Source organism: Neophocaena asiaeorientalis, unplaced genomic scaffold (assembly GCF_003031525.2).
Source record: "Neophocaena asiaeorientalis asiaeorientalis breed wild unplaced genomic scaffold, Neophocaena_asiaeorientalis_V1.1 scaffold381, whole genome shotgun sequence".
In the NCBI taxonomy this organism is placed as follows: domain Eukaryota; kingdom Metazoa; phylum Chordata; class Mammalia; order Artiodactyla; family Phocoenidae; genus Neophocaena; species Neophocaena asiaeorientalis.
The window spans coordinates 2,868,680-2,895,037 of NW_020172812.1; the positions used below are offsets into that span (position 1 = coordinate 2,868,680).

The 26,358-nt window shown below is 36.4% G+C and overlaps 1 protein-coding gene across 3 annotated transcripts in view; it reads left to right on the plus strand.

Moving 5' to 3' along the window:
* The window catches only part of APLF (aprataxin and PNKP like factor), an 86,092-nt gene extending 62,413 nt beyond the window's left edge, over positions 1-23,679 (plus strand). Inside the window, exons 9-10 of one of the 3 annotated variants that reach the window (XM_024741626.1) lie at positions 13,743-13,785; positions 22,724-22,855. In XM_024741626.1, coding sequence (XP_024597394.1) covers positions 13,743-13,761 — 19 coding nt within the window. In that variant the 3' untranslated portion in view covers positions 13,762-13,785; positions 22,724-22,855. Of the gene's footprint in view, positions 1-13,738; positions 13,786-22,723 lie in introns of all 3 variants that reach the window. The other 2 variants (XM_024741625.1, XM_024741627.1) reach the window with 2 other exon arrangements.
* Positions 23,680-26,358: the final 2,679 nt, after the last annotated feature.

A 26,358-nucleotide genomic window follows, 5' to 3' on the forward strand; every position in this document is an offset into this window, starting at 1 on the left:
CCCTTTTCTTCACACCCTCTCCAGCACTTATTGTTTGTAGATGTTTTGGTGACGGCTATTCTGGCTGGTGCGAGGTGATAGATACCTCATTGTAGTTTTGCTTTGCATTTCTCTAATAATTAGTGATGTTGAACATCTTTTCATGTGCCTCTTGGCCATCTGTATGTCTTCTTTGCTGAAATGCCTATTTAGATCTTCTGCCCATTTTTTGATTGGGTAGTTTTTTTTTTTTGATATTGAATAGCTCTATTTTTAGTTTTTTAAGGAACCTCCATACTCCATACTGTTCTCCATAGTGGCTGAATTTACATTCCCACCAACAGTGCAGAAGGGTTCCCTTTTCTTCACACCCTCTCCAGCACTTATTGTTTGTAGATGTTTTGGTGACGGCTATTCTGGCTGGTGCGAGGTGATAGATACCTCATTGTAGTTTTGCTTTGCATTTCTCTAATAATTAGTGATGTTGAACATCTTTTCATGTGCCTCTTGGCCATCTGTATGTCTTCTTTGCTGAAATGCCTATTTAGATCTTCTGCCCATTTTTTGATTGGGTAGTTTTTTTTTTTTGATATTGAGCTCCATTGTGTATTCTTGCCTCCTTTATCAAAGATAAGGTGGCCATATGTCACCTTATTCGGGTTCCACGTAAGTTAAGCGAAAAAATCCTTTCCACGTGCAATTCTCTACTTAAACGTAACAAAAACGTTTCATTTTTAAAACAAATTGTGACGGGCAATGAAAAGTGTACACTGTACACTTTTTTTTTGTACAGTGGATACTGTACGATAATGTGGGACGGAAGAGATCATGGGTCAAGTGAAATGAACCACCACCAACCACACCAAAGGCTGGTCTTCATCCAAAGAAGGTGATGTTGTGTATATGATGAGAGTCCTCTATTATGAGCACCTTCCGGAAAACCAAATGATTAATTCAAACAAGTACTGCTCCCAATTAGACCAACTGAAAACAGCACTCGACAAAAAGCATCCGGAATTAGTCAACAGAAAACACATAATCTTCCTTCAGGGTAATACATGACTGCACGTTTCTTTGATGACCAGGCAAGAACTGTTAGAGCTTGGCTGGGAAGTTCTGATTCATCTGCCATATTCACCAGACATTGCACCTTCAGATTTCCATTCATTTCGGTCTTTACAAAATTCTCTTAATGGAAAAAATTTCAGTTCCCTGGAAGACTGTAAAAGGCACCTGGAACAGTTCTTTGCTCAAAAAGATAAAAGGTTTTGAGAAGGTAGAATTATGAAGTTGCCTGGAAAATGGCAGATGGTAGTGGAACAAAACAGTGAATATGTTGTTCAGTAAGGTTCTTGGTGAAAATGAAAAATCGTCTTTTAGTTTTACTTTAAACACCGAAGGAGCTTTTTGGCCAACCCAATACTATGATACCATTATTAAATAAATCTTTAATATCTCAATATTCTGTCAGATATCCCTGTTCCCTTACAGTCTCATAATATTTTTTTTTCCTTTTGTATCTTTGCATTCAGATCCAGTTAAGGTCCATGTATGACAAAAAGTGGCCATGTTTATTAAGTTATTTAATCAATAGGTTCCTCTTTGTTTTTTCCCTTGCAATATATTTGTGTAAGAAAGCTGACCATTTGTACTGAGGAGTATCCCTTAGTCTGTATTTTGCTGATTGCATTACGAAATTGTCATTCATTATGTTCCCTTGTATTTCCTCATAATTGATTGTTAGAAGCTAGTTATGTGTTTGTTACAGATCTCTTACTTCTAGTAGTACTTTGTCTCTGAAACACTACCTGAGTTAGAGATCTCACTCTGCCTTTTTGAAGATTCAGATTCAGAACTTAAGTCTCTCAGACCTCCCAGGAACTCAGCAAATATTTCTTGGGAAAAATCAGCCTTGTGTTTGGGGTTCCTTTAGTTTCTAGACTGTTGTGACAACACCGTGAGATCATGATAAGCTGTACTAATTTCTCTTTCCTAAGATAGTGGGCCTCCACTTGGTCCAAATCTTATCCTTAGCCCACACTAAGAATTGTCAAAGGCTTCTGCGGAAGAAAGAAGCCAGTTACTGTCAGCTCACCTAGGAAGGACTTTTTCCTCTTTGGAATTTTAGATAATATAAAATTCTCGTTGCTCCCACAATTCTCTCATAAATATATTTTTAACCATTTATCAAGGGTTTTTTTTCTAGTTGTTAAAACAAGAGTATCGGTCTGCCATGATGTCCTGCACCCTTTTCAGAAGCAAAATACAAATATGCCTATTCTCGAGGAGAATAAAAACAAAATGCAAAGCCTTGCTAAGAATAATGATGTCAAAAATTGCTGCCATTATTTCGTCAGTCTCTTTAAATGGGGGCAGAGTAGGGAGTAGTCAAGAGAAATTACTCAAAGGCCAGTGACTCACATGTGCTAGTAGAAACTTTCATATCTGTATCTAAATATATTTATATGTATGTATATTGTATTTTTCTTTTTCATCTGTTGAGCTGCTTGGTGTCACTGTTTCCACTTGAAGATAAAATCGTAAGATTTTTTTCTCCCTCATTAATTTTAATTACAGTTTAGAGAGACTCTTGGAGAATGTTAGATATGATTGCTTACTCTGACTACTGTTTTGCAAGTAAGGGAATGGAAACAAAGAAAGATTGAGTTGCCTAAGACTCCAAAGCTAGTGAGCTCAAAACCAAGTCTCCTCTCTCCTCCAGTCCAGCATTTCTCTGTGTTGTGGCCTGATTCCACCATTGTTAGCGCTTCTAAAGTATTGATAGTGCTTGTCTTTTTAGCTACATAGCAAAATAATATTTTGGAGTTAAAAAAAAAAACCAGACCCAGATAAAGTACCTTAAAGAAATCGTGAATTTTTCAAATCAACAAGATACTAGAAACTAGATTGTAGAAGCATGATATATATTTATATATCCTTTTTGTCACATTATCATTTTTAGTTAGGCAAAAAACAGATCTAGTAAATTTATGTTGTATCATTTCTATAACTAAATTGATATAATGTCATGAGCTGTTTTTTCTTTAACAATATTGATTTGCAAGAATAAATTATTTTTTTAGCCATATACTGTTTAGTGCTGTTAGAAAATGATTTAAAGAAGACAGTTTGGGTGATACAAATTAACTTTAACACTTTATGAAACAGTCTCCATTTGGAGAAGTGCAACATGGGGCAGAAGACAGGAAGTTTTTATAGGATGAAGAATAAAGAACAAGGAAGAGAAAAATAGAAAATGTCTGATTGGCTGGGGCCCCATAGTCAACCTTGTTTGGGGTGAGAAGGAACAAAGAAATAAGTATAGAGCCGAGAATTGGTTTGGCCTGTGGGGATTGGCTGACTGGATACACGGTGTCTCTGGTCAAGCAGAGCATTTACAGGGACCTGAAAGTTATCTTAAGTTTCAGTTTGCTGACATGGCACCCTAGGCAGGCTCCATCTTGGTCCTAGATGTTTGTTTCAGTAGCGCTAGAATATAAGCCTACTGTATCAGAATGATAAAATGTTCTAAATTAGCTTGCTTAAAAGCAAGTTTTTAGGTAAATGCATGTCAGGTTTTCCCTGTAGCCATAGAAGAAAAGTATTGAAGCCTCACGGATCATAAAATAACCCACGAAATCACCCAGAAATTAATATATTTAGAAAAGTAAAGATATATATGTTTTAAAAGTAAAGTTGTGATAAGCCTATATTCCATGGTGGTTGACACATTTGGAAGAGAGATGAAATTCATGGGATAAAACATCTTTGTTTGCTTTTTATCTTTAAAAATTTGCCTTCACAAAACAGGATAAGAATTATTCTCAAGTTAAAACAAGTATTCTCTCAAGTGAAATACTAGGTTGGCTTTTAATTTGTTTGCTTCCCAATCTTACCTTCTAATCCCTTGAACGTGTCCAAGTCAGTTTCTCATTTTGATAAATCTAGGTGATCTCAAATGTTGTATAATACATTAAATAATCTTAATCTTATACTCTATCAGCTAGTACAACTTATCATGATCTCATGGTATTGTCACAACAGTCTAGAAACTAAAGGAACCCCAAACACAAGGCTGATTTTTCCCAAGAAATATTTGCTGAGTTCCTGGGAGGTCTGAGAGACTTAAGTTCTGAATCTGAATCTATAGTAAAATAAAGATTCCCATAGCCCATATAATATAGGAGGTTGATGTTGAATAAAGGACCTTTAATTATTAAATTTTATTTCTTCTAAAACTACAGGCATTATTAATATTTTCTCTGACATTATACTTTTAAAACTCTAACAAAGTTAAATCAACTTGAAAAATGATAATTTGAAAGAACTAGTTGTTATCATTTTCAGTATCTCACTCATTTAACCAGTTTTCTTCCCTTTGCGCTATACACTGCAGCCTGTCAGAAGACTCGTTCTGTTTAATGCGTTTGATTAGCTTAAGGTACTTGTCTAAATTAGAACATTAGATACTTAATGTCCAGGATAATCCAGTGATTGCTGTGCTTGCCTCTGACCCACCTCCTCTGGTGCATAATAGGATTTTATTCAGTGCATTACTCCTGTTCTTATTTGTTAAATTAAGCACTAAACTTAAGATATATATACACTAAAATAAACAGAATCCATCTTCAACCAGCTTAGTGTAAAAATGTCAAGTCAAACACGTATATTGTCTTAGATTTACAAAACCTTAGGCAGGCATGTATTATACAAATGAAAGTGTTGTTGCCTTCATGTTTTCTAGAAGCCAATGCCCCATTTTTTAAATATTAATTATAATACCTTCTAAGAGGGATGACATAAGGAAGTGTATCAGTCATCAACTATAAGTGCTCTCATTGTAGTGAATCTGCAATATGATCTGTATAGTGTGAAAAAACATAAGTGTTTTTGCCGCAAGCATAATTCGTTGATATTAAAATTACTATCTGTTTTTATTTGTTGATCCAGATTTATAGCTATGGTCTAGCCTTTTCCTATTTTCTCTTTTATTTTCAAAGTGTTCCAAGTTATTGCAGTATTATCTTAATTGATCCTGTATGCAAATGTACACCTTAAACTACAAGATACTGATCTTTAGAAGCTGCTTAATTAAAAAAATAGGAATGTGTGTGTTTAGTGTAAATTCATATTATATTATTTGAGGCAAAATAAATAGGTTTTAATAGGGAAACTCTAATTGCCTCGTAGTTGAGATTCCCAGAAGCAGTCATGTGAGGCTGTCGATTATTTTATTTGTAGTTAAGAATAATCAAAGTTGATCGCATTTTTATAGGATCTGCATATATAGGAAGTAACCTGTCATCACTTGCCACGCTTCCGGTTCTTTAATCATATGTAAGACTACAATCTTAGAAGAAAGTATCTTAAAGTAAATGTTAATCACTGGCTGCACAGTTTTACCTGAGACTTGGCTATACATTTTTGTTTAACTTCATTTAGAAATAGCAGTAACAGCAACAAAAAAGAAGTAGCAGTAACAACATTGCTACTTGACATGTAATGTGTCATATAGCCTTGACAAAATGTGCTGGAGTGTCTTCTGTGGTGTTTTTCTTTCTCCTCCATTTGAATATACGTTCCCTTTCATGTTAATGTTTGTTTTTCTTTGTTATATTTAGTGTTAATTGCACATGTATACAAATTTTCAGAGCTCTCTTGGCAGAGATAGTAAATTGTAATGATTTTCAATTAGCAGATTGACTACTTTCTCTTATTTTATGCTGGCTTACTCTTTCAGTATTTGATAAAGACCATATTTGTTAATTTTCCTTTTTCTCCTAAATTTGAGACTTAGATATTTGAAAACATAGGATTCATGTTTTTGCTTTAGGTTTTAAAATAAGTGTTGAATTTCAGAAGTGCAGGATAAATTATTTTGGAATGAAAACATATAGTATGATCATTTATTCATTGAGTGAATGTTGAGCATCTGACATACTAGTCAGTTTTGTAGAAGTTGATGTAAAACAGTACTTTAGGTTCATTTTTAAATTTTGAGTGGTAGGTTTGGTATTAAGTTATCCACTTTTCAGAAGTAAACAAAAATAAAAATTATTCTGTTCTTGTTACTGCCTAGTTAATCTTCAGGTAGCTCTTTATGATGGAGAGAGAATGGGTTTTGAAATCAGCAGACTTAGGTTCTAGTTATGGTTATGCCAATTCTGTAGCAAAACTTTCAATGTCGTTTGATTTTCCTAGGCTTCAGTTCCTCATGAAAACAAGAAGGTTGGATCATTTGTGCTCTGGGGGCCTCCATTCAATAGTGGGGAAATCTAGAACAGAGAGAAATATAGTCATATTCATAAAGTCAGATCAGTTACATTCATGGCTACTCTTCCTTAGCCGCCTTTGCTGTCTCCTTTTTCCCACCTGTAATTATTGCTGAGCCTCAGGGTTCAGTTCTTTGATCCTTTCCCTTCTCTGTTCTGTTTATTCCCTAGGTGAGCTAATTCAGGGTAATGGCTTCAGACTCAAATGTTTAAATGCCTGCACTTGGTTGTAAAATAGGTCAAACTTGTATCAGAAACAGACCTCTTGATTTTGGTCATGAAAACAGCTCTTTCCCAAGTGTTCTCCACCTTTGTAAATGACTTCACCATTCACATAGTGTTTAGGCCCCAAACCAAGACATGCCCTTGATTCTTCTCTTTTCTTCACATCACGCATTCAATCCATCAGCAGTTCTTGCCATTTCAACCTTTAAATACATTAAGAACCTGACCATTTCCTACTTCCTCTACTTCAGTCGTCTTAGTCATAACCACCGTCATCTCTGACCTGGTGTACCGCAGTAGCTTCTTAACTGATATCCTTGTTTCTTTTCTTGCCCCTTAATAGTTCATTTTCCACACAGCAACCAGAGCAGTTCTCTAAAAATAAGTCATATCATGTTGATTTCTTACTCAGAATCATCCGATAGCCTCCCACAAAACTCTTTCCCATGGCTTACAGGTTCTTCTCTGACTTCATTCAGGACTTCTTTCCCTTCTCCCTCATTCTCTTTGAGCTATACAAATCTTTATTTTTCCAAATACCCTACGGCCATGGCAAATTTGAAGACATTTTTAATTTTCTCTTACTGAGTGTTCTTCCTTCAGATATGTATTTGTTATTCATGTGTCTATATCATTAACACCAGAAATGCTTTCGAAAATGTATATTTTAAAATATAACAGCTCATAAAAACCTGGTGTAGTTATGGGTGTATACGTCTACCTTTAGAACCCAAAGATTTAAAAAAAGTTCAAAAACAGGATTTTGAGGCCTGCTGAGTTACAGAAAATGCTATTTGTGGAAAAGGTTGATGTAAATCTTTTATGAATGAATTCTAAGTATTTCCATTCATTATTAGGAAAAAGTCCTGGGTGGAATTTTGCATTGTCCTTGAAAGTTATTTCAGATGTTCGTATGTCCCCAAAGAGCTGTACAGTATTGCCACTTAGCGTTAACCCAGGGTTATATGAAAAAGACTTTCTGCTTTATTATTAATAACTGATTTTTAAAAATAGGATATGCACGGGCAAATGTTATAAAATATTCTATAACTATGTGAAATGCAATTGGGGAAATATTCAACAATAATAATTATATGTATTATTGAAGGAAAAATTCAGCTTTCTAGTGTTAGTTGGCAGTTACTTTTACTGGCATATAGAATTTTTAGACATTGTTGGCTATCTTTTTTTTTTTTTTTTTTTAATTTTTTTTTGGCTGTGTTGGGTCTTCGTTTCTGCACGCGGGCTTTCTCTAGTTGCGGCAAGCGGGGGCCGCTCTCCATCGCGGTGCGCAGGCCTCTCACTGTCGGGGCCTCTCTTGTTGCAGAGCACAAGCTCCAGACGTGCAGGCTCAGTAGTTGTGGCTCACGGGCCTAGTTGCTCCGCAGCATGTGGGACCTTCCCAGACCAGGGCTCGAACCCGTGTCCCCTGCATCGGCAGGCAGATTCTCAACCACTGCGCCACCAGGGAAGCCCTGTTGGCTATCTTAAAGTAAAATTGATTTCTGTTTCTATAAAAATAGTTGACACCTGTAAAATGCTTAATGGCCTACAAATGTTTATGCACATCACTTCATTTAATGCTTCAAACAACGCTGTGTGAGGCAAGCAGTATTTTCCCTGCTTTACAGATGAGGAAGTGGAGACTTGGTCACAGGACTTGTCCTGAATCACATAACCAGTAAACTGTAGTTTGAATTCAGACTCGGTTCTTCTGATCTCGAAACCTGAACCCCTTCCACAACATAATGCTGGTGATCTAAAGTTTAACAAGCCAGATGAGAACTGGTCCAAGTCACAGTGGCATCTGCCTCTTAAGCGTTTGTGAGGGACACACTCTGTGTTCCTGTTAACTGGAGTGACTGATTGACTAGAGCTAAGTGTCCTATGATGCTGAGCAGTCAGTATCTCAGGAACCTGATTGCAGTGGTGTCTGCTTAATATGGTTGTCGGATTTTCATTGTTTCCTGGGGAAGTAATATGAATTGTTAATGGCAGGAAATTCTAACATATTTCAGTCCTAGGTTTGTGTAAAAAGCTTCCGTGAGCACTTTGATTATTAACTTTGTAGGTGTGAATGCAGAGCAATTTCAGCACATTGACATTCTTTTCAGCCTAATGAGAATAGGCATTCTTTGGCTTATATCCAACAGAAAAGCTGCCTTTCAAAGGATAGACTTCTGAAAACATCACGATCCATGGATTACAATTTCCAAAAAAAAAAATTAACATTAATGTAAGAAAACTCATCAGTCTAGAAGTTATTAGAAATCACGTTTTGTACCAGCCAATGAGAATTTTATTGCAAATGTTTTTTTTTTTTAAAAGATTGGCATTTTTATTTTATTTTATTTTATTTATTTATTTATTTGGCTCCGTTGGGTCTTCTTTGCTGTGCGCGGGCTTTCTCTAGTTGCGGGGCCTACTACTTAATTGATCCTGTATGATCCTTATTGATCTCTAGTTGCGGGGCCTACTCTAGGAACGGGGCCTACTACTCTTCATTGTGGTGCGCGGGCTTCTCATTGCGGCAGCTTCTCTTGTTGCGGAGCACAGGCTCTAGAGCGAAGGCTCAGTAGTTGTGGCATGTGGGCTCTAGAGCGCTGGCTCGGTAGTTATAGTACGTGGGCCTAGTTGCTCTGCGGCATGTGGAATCTTCCCGGACCAGGGATCAAACCCGTGTCCCTTGCATTGGCAGGCGGATTCTTAACCACTGCGCCACCAAGGAAGTCCCACAAATGATTCTTTCAAGCTCTTTTCAACAATCATTTTCTTAAGAAATAATAGTATAGGTAGCAAAAACAAGGGCCTTTTTTCCTCTTAAATAGGAAAATAGAAAATATTTCATCATTTTGGAAACTCATGTAAAGCTCAATTTTAAAAAAACCTCTTTTTGAAGGAAAAGAGTTGATTATATTGTAGTAGGTAGATAATTTATGAAAAATATAGTTGAATGCCACCTTGTAAAAGGTACTCTTGTAAGTGCTATAAAAGATATTTAAAAATGTAAGAAAAACCCATGACCTCCAGCAGCTCATTTGACAGATGATGAGATAATACACACACATACACACACACACACACACACACACACAAACATTTGTGTTGAAAATTTAGATGACAGTATAAGAAATTATGTGATAAGTACCAAATGGTGGATATGGACAAGATGTTCTGGAGATATTTCCCAGTAATTATCAGAGTTGTTTTCCTGCGCAAGGTACTTAGACAAGCAGTGTAGAGTTAGAAGAATATTCTTGGCAAAAAGGCTGTGAGCAGTATGGAGATTCCTTAAAAAACTAAAAATAGAACTACTATATGACCCAGCAGTCCCACTACTGGGCATATACCCTGAGAAAACCATAATTCAAAAAGAGTCATGCACCACAATGTTCATTGCAGCTCTATTTACAATAGCCAGGACATGGAAGCAACCTAAGTGTCCATCAACAGATGAATGGATAAAGAAGATGTGGCACATATATACAATGGAATATTAGTCATAAAAAGAAACGGAATTGAGTTATTTGTAGAGAGGTGGATGGACCTAGAGTCTGTCATGCAGAGTGAAGTAAGTCAGAAAGAGAAAAACAAATACCGTATGCTAACATATATATGGAATCTAAAAAAAAAGGCCAGGAAGAACCTAGGGGCAAGATGGGAATAAAGACACAGACCTACTAGAGAATGGACTTGAGGACACGGGGAGGGGAAAGGGTAAGCTGGCTGGGACAAAGTGAGAGAGTGGCATGGACATATATACACTACCAAATGTAAAATAGATAGCTAGTAGGAAGCAGCCGCATAGCACAGGGAGATCAGCTTGGTGCTTTGTGACCACCTAGAGGGGTGGGATAGGGAGAGTGAGAGAGAGGGAGAAGCGAGAGGGAAGAGATATGGGGATATTTGTGTATGTATAACTGATTCACTTTGTTATAAAGCAGAAACTAACACACCATTGTAAAGCAATTATACTCCAATAAAGATGTTAAAAAAAAAAAAAGGCGGTGAGCAAGTGCCTATCAATGGCAAAAAATCAAAACCTTTTTTCCCCGACGTAGAAATGAAGGATTGGGCTGCAAATAAAGGTGGAGGGACCTTGAAGGAGAGGATAATTTAACATTCAGAATACTTAACTTCTTTACATTTAAATTGCTCTGTAAACAAAACATGCCTAAAATTTGTTTTTGAGTGTGTGCTTTTGCGCATAAATGTGATGATACATTTTTGTTTCTGCTTTGGCTCATTTTCATATTGAAGTCTATGTATTCTGTGAGTTACAGCATCAAGAAAGAATAAAGTATTTTTGAAAATACCCCAAAACAGGAAACTTTTGAACCTGTCCCAGAGGATATTTTTTCTTCATTTTCAATGAATTAACTAGCAGAATCTCTATTGATATTAATTAATTAATACTTTTGTTTTAAATGGGAAGTTTGATCTCTAAGTTAAATGTGGAAAAGTACCAACCCAGCTAGTTTCTTCTGGTCTACATTGCAGTCTTAACACCTGCCTTTTAATAAAAATAGCAAGTTCTCCTAGGAAAGGATGGAAACTATTAGCAGAACCTCAGAGAAACAGCTTTTTCCCCTCTAAGGCAGATGAGAATCTGCACATGGAGCTGAAATTTTCTGAGCACAGAATTTCATAACACATATTTCTGCTCTTCCTTTTTGTAATATACCAGGGTAAACTTTTTTCTCTATTCGTTTATTCTGAAATGGCTTGCCTTTTCCTAGGTAGTGTGTGAGGTTAGATAATGTAAATGGAGTATGTGAGTACAACTGTGTATGTGTTCCAAGATGATGGGGAACCTTACCTTCTGCAACTTTGGGATTGAACCATTACCTCCATCCCCACTGTGGTTTCTTTTTTTTTTTTCAATTGGGGTATAGTTGTTTTACAATGTTGTGTTAGTTTCTACTGTACAGTGAAGTAGAGTTCCCTGTGCTATACAGCATGTTCTCAATGGTTATCTATTTTATACATATTAATACATATATGTCAGTCCTGATACTGTGTCTTCATTTGGCCTTTTAAAAAAGTTACTCTTCCTTTCAGTCTTGCTAGCCTGACAGTGGATGTCCACAGTCTTTTAACTGGTGTTTGTTACACAAACTGTACTTGTCTCCATTAACTCACTTAGTTTCATTTCTATACTTTTTTTTTTTTTTTTTTGCGGTACGCGGGCCTCTCACTGTTGTGGCTTCTCCCGTTGCGGAGCACAGGCTCAGGATGCGCAGGCTCAGTGGCCATGGCTCACGGGCCCAGCCGCTTGGCGGCATGTGGGATCTTCCCGGACCGGGGCACGAACCCGTGTCCCCTGCATCGGCAGGCGGACTCTCAACCACTGCGCCACCAGGGAAGCCCTCTATACTCGTTTTTAAAGTCTGACATTTAGTTACTTGAGAGTTTCTAAAGCAGCTTTTGAAGGAGGCTCTAGTAGCAAACAATTAAGACCATATTGAACTTTTCAATAATCCTGCTCTGTTAAGGGCAAAACAGGAAAAGGTTAGGACTTCTAGGTACCTGAAGCAAACATGTATTAAAAGGAAGGAGGAAAAAGCCTTTAAATCTCAAATGACTGTAGATAGATAGATAATAATAATAATGAGGCATCTGTGTAGAATGTTAATGCTTGAAGAATCTTGATGAAGATATATGGAATTTCTGTGTACGAATCTTGCCACTTTTCAGTAGTTTGACATTTTTTCAAAATAAAAACTTACTAGTATATTTTACCACAATAAAAAAAAAAAAGATTTTAAAATGGTTACCACAAACAATCTCAAAGGATCAGCAATTTTATCCAGATTATTGATGAAAATACCTTTGGTATTAATGTCCCCCATTTTTCTGTTCTTCCTCCCCTGATGTCCAACATTAATTGTACTTTAATAAAGACTGAATTAAACAAGTTAATTACCTGTGCCAGCATGTTCAGTGAGGAAAGATCTTCCCACGAAGCATCATGGCAGCTTTGTTCGTTTGCAGCTCCCTTCATCACGTTTAAGTTATCCAGTTTATTTCTTTCAACTTTGAAGTTTCTTTTCCATCAAAAGGTCAAATTTGGGTTAATTACCCCAAACACACAATCTTTTGGAGAATCTTTTTTCCAGTTTTCAAAACTATTGAGTTATGACCCCAGTTAATTGTGTGGTTGCACTCTCGTACTGTGTTTAATGCTCATATCGTAGGAGAAGTTACCCCAAAAGGAGAGATATTAGAGATATAAGAAACGTCGCTGACACCTGACACAGAGCCTGGCATGTAATAAGTGGCCCATGCCTATTACTTGGACCACTGATGAATGAATCAATGGCTAAGATTAATTACTTACCACCTACTGCGCCCTTAAACTGAGGACTTATTGTGTATTACTCCTGGATCCTCACAACAGCTTCATGTGAACTGTCTCCTGTCAGCGCTCCCCAGCTCTCCTTTGTCAGTGCCCTAAGAGAAAGGTACCCACCAAGTGGATCGTGATAAACCAGTTGCTGCTTTGGGGTTCTGCTGCCTGGGTAGTTTTGTACTTTGTGGAGAATGTGTTGTATACACAGTGTACCCAAACATTTGTTTAATGAAATGGTAGAAGCGCTCATCAATATATATAATCAAAAGTAGATATTCAAACAGTAGTTTCTGTTTGACTTTGAGATATGTTATTATAAATTTCTCGATGCAAACTGACTTTCTTGTTTTCTCATAACAGTTGATTGGTATTCTTTGGAGAGACATGACTTACATGCTTTTGTCTTTGGATTCTAGAAGAGCCTTAGAAGTATCCTTTTAGATATTACACACACACACACAATTTGATATTTTGTGTTATATACTTTATATACTAATTTACCTCACATCTTTATATATGTGATATGTGGCATTGACAGTTTAGAAATACAGTATATTGTATTATATTTTTATTTGTCTCATACTGCTTTTCTGTAGGATGTCAGTCATGAGGGCAGCACTTCATCTGGTTCATCACTCTGTCTTTGCATCTAGAAGTATGCCTGGCATGGAGTAGGCACTCAGTAAATGTAATTAAAAAGCAAATGCTTTGTACAGCATGGTGACTGTACTTAACAGCAACAACAATAACAAAGCAAATGCTTTTCAGTGAGAGGTTTACTGCTAATTTTATTCATAGGTTAGTGAGTGCTCTAGTTTAATTTAAACAGTCCTATTCCTCTTCAGTGATTGTCAAACTAGACCTTATATTTGCTTTCTTTCTTTTTTTTTCCCTTTTTTTTTTTTTTAAGGAAGAATCCCCAGCACAAGATAGAATATAGACATAGTACATTTCCAGGTAAGTAATTTTCCTTCAGGAAACTCCAAATGAAACCTTCAAATGGATTCTCCTGTTAAACCTAGATACAGTTTCCAGTTATTGTGAATTTTTAAAATCTCTGCTTCTGTGAATTTGTTGAATTGCTGATTTTAATAATTTTCTTAGATTTAATAACTGATGAGTTTTTATATAGCAGATGTTTTCTACAATCATTGTCCAACAGTGTATATTTGCCTTGGTATCTGTTATGATTCTTTTGTTTGCAGGTACCTTAAAACAAAATCTCAAACTGGCCTGAACAATAAAGAGATCATGTTGTCTTCTATAACTGAAAAGTCCAGAAGCAAGGCTAGATTGGACAAGATTTGTTGCTTTGGCTCATTAATAATGTCAATAATGTTACCAACACCCAATTTCCTTCCATCATCCTGTCTTTAGAGGGGTGATTTTTATCCTAAGACTGGCTCCTCTCCCCACCAAGGAACTGTATGCATCCTTATTCAACTGGCTAAACTCCATTTAACATGGTAAACTCCCCATGTTTATATGTAAGGAGAGAGAGAGAACAACTTTGACTCTTGCTATTCCTAGGAAAAATCATAAAATTAACTTTTTTGAAACTGGCTTAGGTTACATTCTTATTCTTGAATTAATCACTGTGACCACTGATTAGTTTGTTCCATGCTTGGAACCAAGGCAGAGTCCCTTTCTTCAGAACCACGGAGATCCCCAGTAGAAGCTAGCTTTGGGGAAGGAGAAGGGGAGATAGACACCAGAGATGCAACTATCGAATGACCGTCATTCCTGTTTACATCAGTCTGTTTTACCTTCTGTTTCCCCTGCTTCTGAACTCTAATATTTTTTCCCGTTAACAAATTCTGGCTTCTTCGTATCGTTTATATAATGCAGAGGCCAATTCAGCATCCAGTATTTCTGCCCACAGAGTGAGAGAATAAAATGTACTATCCAGGCTATGCCCACTTGCCTTTGTATATGTATAAACACAGCCAACTTGTAACCAAGTGATAAAAATAATTAATTTCACCACAAGGGAATTCTATTTGCTATTTCTTATTGAAACACACTTCAGTGCTTTAATACTGCGGATACAGATTTAATCACTTTCTCTGAGCTAATATGGTATGGAGTTTATATGTTATCCTTTTCTTTATTGGGGCTGTATCTCAAGCTATAGCTTTTATGGTTGTTAAATTAACTTTCCTTTGAACAATAATGTAATAATATTTGATTAAAACTCTATTTTATTGACAGATTTCAGCCCTGCCCCATGAAAGAGCATTTGACACATTTGTATATCTTTACAGAACTAGGAACCATTTTCCTAAAACCGACAATATGCATCATATGGCATAGTTAAAAGTATCTGAATTTTCTTTGAAAAATCTCTTTGAATTATCATTGAAGTGTCTTCTGAATGAAGAACGTATTTTTAGAACAATTAACTTTTCTTAAAAAAAACTGTTTATTTTGTTGGAAAGACAGTTGTGGTTTTTTTTTAAGTATGATATTTTAATGTAACAGTTTAGCCTTATGTATTTAATGTACTTTCAAGAGTTGTTATGTGGCAATATAGTCAGAATATCTCTTCCTACTCTAAAAACCTATAAATTAAGGTGTCTGGGGTATTTAAGTATTAAATGTTGAGGTCTCATATTTCTTAATTTAGAGATATCTAAAATAAAATGCTAACATACTTGTTTTTCTTATTTCCCAAATATTTAAAGTTTAACATTACCCAAGATCTTAATCTGATTTATGTAACACTCATTCACTCATTTATTCATTTATTATGTGTCTTCCACGTGAGCAGAGTTACAGAGATACGTGAGAACCAGCTCTGGCTCTACATGCTTGGGGTGAGATGCTCTAAAATCTTGGAGGAAAGGGATGGAGCACTTTTTGCCAGGGTTTATCAGGCTGGACTTGATAAGGGAATTTTAAGTTGTTCTTTACAATGGTAGGATTTCAATTATCTTTGTTTCTTAGCTTTGCGTGGGTGGGTATAGGACATCCCAGACAAAGTGAATAATAGACGAGTCAAGGACATTGAGTAGAAAATGGAAAGTTGCGTTTGGAGTTAGAAGGTGGATCATTTCAACTGACAGGGAGAGTCTCTATAGTTACTGTGAATGATACTAAAGGGATGTATTGAAGTCAGATTATAGAAGCTCTTGAAAGCTAGACCAAAGAGGTATTGTGCACTGACAAACAATGGTGAGCCAGTATTTTACCCCTGATGATGAGCAGTCTGAATTAGAGTAGGGGAAGCCTTCTGGAGATCAGCTAGGTAGTTGAATAAAGGACCAGAACTAGGCTACCATGAGAGTAGGAAGATAGGATTGGATACAAGTGAGATTTTGAACTAAGCGTCAGTAGGATTTGCCAACTGATTGGTTGTGGTGTGGGGGGTGGGATGAGGTAAAGGAAATAGGAATGACTGAAAATTAAAGTACAGATTATCAGGAGGCTGGAGATGATAATAGAGATCAGGAGGAAGAACTAGGTAGTTTGTGGGTTTTTTTTTTTTTAACACATGTTAAATTTGAGGTGGGGGTATCATAAATACATAATAAAACAGTAAAGTTAATATAGACCCATATACTATATACCAAACACTATAGAATTTTATAATACAGAATAACTACATGAAATCCTTATTTAATTTCTGATTTGTAGCACTCCTAAAACACTTCAGTTTGTAAAGTTCTTCCACACATGTAACAGTTTATGCAGTGTATTCCAATTTTTGTAGGTTTGACTGCTATCATCTGTTAAGCTTCTTGTATATCTAATTGGTTTAAAATTTCACTAACTTTCCACACTTTTCATAGTGCTGCAGTTTTAGCACAACATATTGAATACAAGAGTAATTAATGCCAGGAAAATTTTATTTTAAACTTTCTTAGCTGCCTTGCTTGTTGACAGCATTTGAAAGAAATTGTCGTCAGCATTTTATTACCTGATTATTGGAGTCATTCTTTCTGGCTTTGATTATTATGCGCTAGTCATGATTCTAGGTGATCAGTACCATTCATGACTCAAAATTTAGAATGTCCTACTGATAGCTATTTTCATATTTCTCTAGTTCTGCAGTTGTATGCACACATGTGCTTATGTAGACTTTTTTCTTTTCAGAAGTAGAAATTAAAAGATCTAGAAAGAAAGCTATTAAGGAAGGTTGGTGAAACTTAAATGAGATTCTGTAAACTGCTGCTTACTGTGAAGAAACCTGAGAGATTTTGGAACATATAAAAGGCTAACGCAATGGTGTTTTAAAAAAGAAATAAACTTAACGTATACTAAAGTGGATCAGACCTGCACAAACTGCTTTCCCAAAGTTAAAAATATGAATACCCAACTAGTAGCTTGGTCTTTAGTAGTAAAATGAGGCATTTAAAAATGTATATTCTTATAGTATGTAGTAAGCTTTCATCTTTAGAGATGCTGGGCTAAAGTATTTTTTCACTTAAATGAAAATTAATATCCTAACTAGTCCTAAGATATACTGGAAAAGAAAGGAAAATAAAACCTGAAGAATTATTGATGTTAAGCTATAACGAGACATCTGTCTTATTATTGCCTATTACCAGAAAACTATTTGGAGAAAATCAGCAATTTGGAAAGATTTTTTTCTCCATGTAAAAATCTTCCAGCATGTATGTGACACAGTATACTCTTCAGTAGCTCTGCAGACTTGGTTCTTGGGATAAGACTTTGATGGTGAAATTTTAAATTGTACAGGAAATATTGGATACAAACTTCAGAGTTGTCATTCTGTTATTATAAATTCCTCTGCATAAGTAGAAAAGTCAGAAATTACCATATCCTAATACCAAATAGTTAATAGCATGGTGTTTCAAATATGTTAAAGAGTTTGTTACTTTTTCTAGAGGTTGTTATTTTTCATTATTATGGTAGAACAGTGTTACCCATCAGTTTTTTTAAAAAAGTGACAGCTTATTTCTCTTGTGCTGCTTTCAAGTAGTCAAGCTGTCAGCCTGTCTCTGCATTTCATATTCCTGTAGAGAAAATGAAAATTCCTGTTTTGTCCTTAAAATTAGAACTTTGGAGTTGGAAAGGATCTTTGAGGTCATTTAATCAACATCCTTTGATTCACAGATAAAAAGATAAATTCCATTAAATCCCTTGTTCATTGTCATGGGCTTCATGACGCAGGTCTTTATACTTCTACCCTCCTAGTCTCTTTTTCTTAAACCATGCTATTTTTTTTTTTTTTTTTTTTTTGCGGTACGCGGGCCCCTCACCGCCGCGGCCCCTCCCATTGCGGAGCACAGGCTCCGGACGCGCAGGCCCAGCGGCCATGGCCCATGGGCCCAGCCACTCTGCGGCACGCGGGATCCTCCCGGACCGGGGCACGAACCCGTGTCCCCTGCACCGGCAGGCGGACTCCCAACCACTGCGCCACCAGGGAAGCCCAACCATGCTATTTTTTAAAGAGACTTCTTGTTGGGTGAGGGGAATGGAACACCACATAAAAACGGCAAAAACTAGCAGCTAGAAACTTAAAAGTGACTTATGTGAAGATAGAGGAAAAATTATTCCTTCCAAGCTCACCTTGATTTGGAAGAAACAAGCTCACTTCTGATTTCTTAGACATGCTCAACAATTATATTTCAAATAAGGTAGCTGCAGTGTAAGAAAATGCTAAATGTAGGCTCTTATTTTTTCAAAAACGGTATTACGCTATTTAATTGTATGGAAATCTATTGGAAGTTACACCTACAAAAAATAAAACTACAAAAATTATTTTTTGCTATTGATTAAAAATATTAAACAGTTACTACTCCCTCTCCTGTTAGTTTTGTACTTCAATAAGCTTTTCACTAACCGTGGTGTCCTGTGTACAGTTTTGGGGTCTGGGCTTGGGATCTTCTATGATGTGACTCCCATGACTGAGTTGTCTGATTTTCTAACCAACAAGCTTCCTTGTGTGAGAGACTTTCTTTGAAGTTTTTGTGTAGCAAACAGGAGGGTTTATATGAACTTTACTGGCTTCATCACTTTAAATCCAGGTATTCAGATACCATGCTTCAGCTTGCTCAGAAAATACTTGCATGGGTGTTTTTTCTTGGTTTCTCTGAATTCCCTTTGCATAAAAACGTATTAATTGTTATGGTAAAGACAGGTATTTTATTCCTAGGTTAGGTGCTAGTCACATTTATTTCAGAACCATGCCTCCTGAGATTATTCCCACGATTCAGGAAATGATGAAATAATTCAGATCAACAGGTGCGCTGATTCAGAGCATTTTCCAAGTAAGGAAAGTTTCGTTATCTCTATGGCCCAGTTACACTGAAAGGCAGAAACTTATTTCTCTAAAAATACCTTCAGCACTTAAAAACAAACAAACCCTCCCACCTAGGTGGCATTTGTATTGTGGGATATTTAAAGTCACTACTACAGAATTTGCTACAAGAGGGCCCATTTATTAAGATTCCACAAAGATGTCAGCATTCAAAATCCTGAAATGTCGACCTGGGACCACTAACAAAGGACACAGAGCTGAGTTCCGGAACTGACTTGCCCTTCTCATGACTTTGGCTCTTTAGGTGCTTTCACTTAAAGCACAAAGTACCCGTTCTGGAATTTGACTACCAGCTACATTGAGTTCTGTTACCTATGGTTTTTTCAGATTCTGAACCTCCTGTTAAAAGAACATAAATGTGATGTTTACGTAAACATCAAGTGTAATGATGATTTGATAGAGAAAAACAAATTTTTGATGAAACAAGTGTAAGTCTTCTGATAAATACATCCTTATCACTTGAACAAATGAGCCTACCCAGTTAAGTTGCTAAAGATTTCCAGCGTTCATTGAGGCTTAAAGCTCCTTCAATTAGCAGGGTTTAAATAAAAGTCTTTAATGTAATACATTGTGTTAACAGGCAGGCTCGTGATTAAAAGTGTAGATTGAAATAAGAAGGGTTTCTGTAAACTAAAGGTGTTCAGCAGTTGATTCACAAATGGTTCATTTGTTCATTCATATATTTAACAAATATATGTATATAAAGTAACTTATACGTGTTAGGCACTGTTGTAGGAGCTGAGGATACAATAGAGACGAAGCCTTGCTTTTGTAGTATTTCACAAAAGTGGACAGTGCACATGTTAACAATTATATGATGTCATGTAGTGATAATTGCTAAGAAGAAAAATAAAGCTTTGTAAGAGGACAGAATGGCAAGGGTGTGCATGGGGGTGGGGGGCAGGTCCCATTTCAGATAGAACAGTAAAAGAAAGACTCTGTTAATTTGACATCAGAGCAGAAGGCTGAAGGAGAGAGCAAGCAGGTGATTCTCTGAGGGAGGAGTATGCCAGGCAATGGGAATGGTGCTTCAAAAGCCCTGGAGATGATCCTGCTTGGACTATTCAAGGAGCAACGAAGAGAGGGTAGGATTGGAATGAAGTGTAAGTGAAGAATGGTAGATGAGATCAGAAAAGCCAGAAGCGAACCAGTTTTGTAGGGTCTTGGAGGCCAAGAGCTACAGATGAGGACTTCAGATCTTATTTAGAGTGAGATAAAAAGCTATAGGAAGGTTTTCTGGCTTCTTTGTGGAGAACAGATAAGAGTGGAAGTAGGGAACCCAGTTAGGAGGATATTGGATTAGACCAGGAAGAAAATGGTGGTATAGGGACCAGGGTATTGGAGTGATGTGAGAAGTGGTGGATGTATTTTGACAGTACAGCCAATAGGATCTTTTGACATATTAAATATTACAGAGGATATTCAAGGGTGACTCCAAGGTTTCTTGCCAAAGCAGCTGGAAGGTTAGAAAGTTGGAGGAGTCATACATTCAGGATTGATAAGAGAATGACCAGATTTGGGTGAAGTACCTCAAGAGTTTTGTTCTGGAAATGTTGGGTTTCAGATTTCTGTTAGTCACCAAGTAGAGATAATACATAGGCAGTGAGATAAATGAGTCTGGAATTTCGGCAATGGTCAGAGCTTAAGGTATAACAAATTCGGGAATGTAGGATATATAACTAGGTGAAATCATCTAAGGAGTATGTTAGAGAAGAGATCCCAACCTGAAATTTGGGCACTCCAAAATGTAGTGGTTGGAAAGATGAGGAAGATACAGCAAAGGAAATGGAGAAGGAACAGCCAATAAAGTAGGAGAACCTGACGTTGTTTCAGCTTTATATATTTTTTTCTTATAAATCTGCTAAGATAATTTCAGAATTTGAAAGGAAGCTCTTTATTGAGATGTCATTAGTTATATATACGACATACTTCCAAGAGTAAAATGGACAAGAACAGAAATACTGCTGTTCTTCCCTCCTAACTCCCTTCCCCATCTGCAGACTACCCTCTAAATGTTTTTTTAATTGTATTCTATCATAAAAGTTATATGGGGAGTCGAGATTAGTTAGACATAAAACATGCCCTCAGGATGCTTACAGGAGATGATAAGTGTACAAAAATAAATATAACGCCAGACTTCCCTTAAGGAACTGGTGTGCTGCTTATGCCAATGAGAATTGTGTGAATTACTCTGTAGCCTTTTTAGCCTTGGCTACCAAGAAACTCGGGGAGAAATTTGATGCTCAATTTATATGAATTACGTTAAAAATTGAGGTTGACATACTTATATTCTGCTTTCTTTGTTCTTAGTTTCTACTTTTATTTGTATTTTTATTGTCTCATTATTACTGTTATAAGCTATCTCAAATCCTCTTGGAATGACTAGTGATTATTAAGAAAAATATAATCGTCTGGGCTATGGAAGTTAAGAAGACAGATAAATTACTTCTTTTGTCATCATTTCTCCCATCAAATTTTTTCCCCGTCAAATTTCTTAACTTTCATTTACATTATATCTATTATATATGAACATTTTAGGAAGAAGTTAGCTAAAGCATATACAAAAGTACAAACATTTTTAACCTATACATTTGCTCTGCATCACAGGGATTGTCTGCCATTCAGAAGACTTCCAGATAGAATCTTCCTACCTGTTTCTTAAATGCTCTACATCATCCTAGAGTCTCTCACTGCCTTATTTTAAACCCACTCTGTTGCTCACTGTGGAAAGAAAATAAAACAGAGTGGGATGAGGGAAGAAATGAGTTTTGAGACAAAAGAATTCTAGAATTGTAATTCTACTATTATAATGTTATTTAGAAATCTTTAAAGTCTAATGGCTGTTACCATAGTAATCCTAGTCTTATTGAAGCATGAGCTAAATTTTCCAAAGTTTGTAAGCTTATATTTCCTCATTTGGTCACAACCCTGGTGTGTCAATCAGATTGTGCTAGGTTTGCAGCGATAACAAACAGTCCTCAAATTTTAGTGCTTTACAACGATATATAGGTGTATTTCTCCTTCATGTTACAGGCATGCAGCTGCATGTTGGCTGTGCCTCTGTCTCATGTGTGTTCTCATCCTAACTCCAGGCTGAAGGATCAACCTCTGTCTGGGACACACTGTTCTCCTAGCAGAGGGGAAATGGCAACAGCAGAACCACAGAAAGGCCCTTAAGGCTTCTCCATGGAAGCTGTTACTTCCACTCACTTTTCTTTGGCCAAGTCTGATGTCAGTGGGGGTGGGTATATAGAATCACATCACAGGGAGCGACAGTGAATAACTGGGACAAAAATACATTCTACCACAGTGGAAGGTAGGGTAGCATGAATATGATTATGATATTATTAAGGAACCATTATGAATCTCAGAGGACATTTTAGTCTTGGGAGCCTCATGGTAGGAAAAGTGAGAATTAAGCAGATGTTAAAAAAAAAGTTAGAATTATAACAAATGAGAGCTTTAGCCCCCTTTCTAGAAATTTGTAGTAGTTAGCTTTGTGTTAAGTAAAATGAATTCTTCTTGGCAGAAAAGGATATTTTACAGTTAGATGTTTCTAATCCCAGGTTGAGTGGCAATTGTTGTGTCATGTACTAAACTGTTTTTCAGTGAGAAACATTTCAGATGAAGATGACAGTGTTGGCCAACCCAGTGAGTACAACCTGCATGACAGCGTTACAGATGATGAGGGAGAAGAATATGAGCCAACAGATGAAGATTCCGACTGGGAACCAGGAAAGGAAGACCTAGAAAAGGAAGATGTGGAAGGGCTTTTGAAAGAAGCGAAAAAGTTTATGCAAAGAAAAAAGTAACTCTTCTCTGCAGTAATATATGGCTCATATTTACCATTTCTTTGTGGAAAAATAATTCAGGAACCACGGAAGCACCTAAGTGATAATTGTTTTCCTTCTTTTTATAGTTACGACTTTACTATTGACTCTTTACAAGTGAAACACTGAAATGTCAACCTTCAGTGTAGTGGATGGAATTTGTTTTGTTGCTTTGCTTTTTCTGTCCTATTTAAAGCATCTGGAAATAATAAGCAGACAGAGAGTTAAAAAGAAATAATTGATATTTTTCATGCACTTTGTGTGTTTATAATAAAACTAAAAGCCATAGGTTGCACAAAACATTGGTCTCTTTTCTTTTTTCCAAAGATTCTGTCTTTATATAGAATACTTATGCCAGTATAACCAGGCAGATTGCATAATTAGTGGGAAAGCATGCTTCTTTCATTCCTATTAAAGTAATTCTTCAAGCAGAACCAGGCTTTAAAAAATAACAGCCATCATATAATGGCTGTTATTTTTTCTAGAACCCTAGATGTGAGCTTTGCAATTTCATTTAGCACTTTTATTCTTTGAAACAGGGAAATCAGTACCAAATGGATACTGCAAATAGATTCAACTAGACTGTAGAAGAGAAATGTCCACCATGTTGGGGATGTTATTTTGTGTCCCAATTCTGTAATTTACTGTATGTCTGAGTTTAAAAGTATTTAGGAAAACTCAAAGAATTTGACCATTTCTTTTACAAACTGAAGTCCTGCCTGATTATTTTAGCTCTCAATGTGCTGTCCTTATATTAAGAATAAAGACAGTATTTTTAACCATAATTTTCTCAAACGATATTTGTTCTTTTATCCTCAGATGAAAGTAGCAAGTTGTCTGCCAGCATTCAAGATGCTGGCCTTTTATTTCAAGAAGAAACTTCTTCTTCTCCAATTTTATGTAGTGTATCTTTTTTTTTAAATTAATTTATTTTGGCTGCGTTAGATGTGGCGAGCGGGGGCTACTCTGTTGCGGTGCACAGGCTTCTTATTGAGGTGGCTTCTCTTGTTGCAGAGCACAGGCTCTAGGTGTGCAGGCTTCAGTAGTTGTGGCATGCGGGCTCTAGAGAGCAGGCTCAGTAGTTGTGGTGCACGGGCCCAGTTGCTCCGTGGCATGTGGGATCTTCCCGGACCAGGGATCAAACCAACGTCCCCCACACTGGCAGAAGGATTCCCAAGCATTGTGCCACCAGGGAACTCCCTGTATCTCTGTTGTTAAACTACTTTAGGCTCTGTAATACTCTTCATTTTAGATGACTTAGAATCTTTGAAATATAGTTTAGAATCTTTAATTTGGGTATGTACACAACGCAGTAGATACAGTATTGAAATCATAAATCATAAACCAAAAGTTTTCTTGTTAAACACTAATATTTTCTATTCCAAAAGAACCTAAAAATGTATATCTAGAAAGAGCAAGACAGATTTATAATTGTTTTCTTAGTGTCTTTAAATTTGTTTTCAAGAAATTGTATAATATTAAAATTTACTTAAATTACAGCAAGGAAAAGGTAAGTATTTCTCTATTGTCTATTATTCTGATTTTCTCTCTGTTGTTATTTAGGAACTAATGTTCTTTCCTAATGTCCCTTTAGTCTTGGGGGCTTGAAAAACCTGTGAAAAAAATTCTTTGAACTTATTCTCATTTTGCACTAACTTAATCCTCAAAGTGTTTCTTGATCCACTTACAGATCTATCCCAAAGGAATTAAAAACGTGTCCACGTAAAAACTTGTACACAATGTCCATAGACGCATTATTCGTAATAGTCAAAAAGTGGAGACACCTAAATATCCATTAGCTGATGAGTGGATAAACAAAATGTGGTCTTCCTCTACAATCAAATAGTTTTTGGCCATAAAAAAGAACTGAAGGATTGAAACATGCTACGGCATGGATAAACCTTGGAAACCTTATGGTAAGTGAAAGAAGACAGACACAAAGGGCCACAGATTGTATAAACTCTTTTATATGAAATATCCAAAATAGGCAAATCCATAGAGACAGAAAGTAGATCAGTGGTTGCCAGGGTCTAGAGGAGGGAGGGCGCTAGGGCGTGACTCCTAATGCATAGAAGACTTTCTTTATGAATTGATAAAAATATCCTAAAATTAGTGGTGATGATGCAAAATTCTGTAAATTTACTAAAACCCACTGAATTATACACTTTCTAAGGGGGAATTTTATGGCATATGAATTACATATCTCAATAAGGGTATTATAAAAAAAAGAATGCAAAAGGTGACACTTGTCTTTTAGAAAGAAAAAAAAGCATTCAATATCAGAATATATTCTTCCTGGAAGTAGAGTAATATGATAACTCATGGTAGCTGTTTTTTAAGGATAGTTTGATGTGCCTTTCATAATCATCCTGAAGACACTTTTGAGTATAACAAACGTATAAATATGTAACTCAGTTGACTAAAGTGTAAGAAAAATTTGCCACTTGTAATTGGACTATATTTAAGTCTGTGATTCTCAAAATAGAGGGAAAACTGATGACATTTGTGGGATCAAAAGCAATATTAACAAAAACTTGATTCTTTAATTAATTGCTGTCCTGAACGCGGAAAAGAGCCAACTCTCCCTATCGTGATGTTCATGGAATTTAAACTATATCCCAGCATCCTCCTTCAAGCTAAAAATGATCACATATACATTTCTCACCTACATGTTTAATTCTAAAAGCAGATATTTTTTGTTCACTTCTTGAAAGGAGGTGGGTTTTCTGGGACCTTGGGAAGCTGGAGAGATGAAGATTTTTCAGTGACACATGGGCGCTGATTCTGCTTTTCTCCCAGGTTGAGGATGGCCTTGTTGATACTGTTGGTTTCTAGAACTAGACGATCCTAGTGGTTGTAAACATTCATTGTAATGAAAGCAAATAGATTGTGAGCATAATTTTTCCAGAATGGTGATGTAAAGCTGACAATAAATGGATAGTGACTTTCTTCTGATTTATCTATGCAGAGTTCAGTGTCACCAACACACCCCTTGGAGGCGGAAACCACACACCAGCATGCTATATCCAACCCTGCTCTGTGTGACCACCTTGTTCCAATTAATTTCTCTTTCATGTGTGTGTATGTGTGTTTGGTTTCTTCCTGCCAGTCTGCAAACCTAACTTATGAAGCTGCTCCTCTACAGTAGGTATTGAAAGAAAAATGATAAAGAGTAATTATTGCTGAGATTGTTACCGGCCATCTTGATATAATATACATAATAAACTTGATTATCATAAACAACCACAGTTGTACTCTGTTGTGCCCAAGACCCTGTCTTAGGTGCTGGTGATTCAAAGAAGAATAACACAGAGTTTCTGTTTTCAGTGTCCTTACAGTCTATTGGGGAAGATAGGATATTTATTCATTCAGTAACGGTGACTACCGAACACTGTGGAGAATACAAGGAAGAAA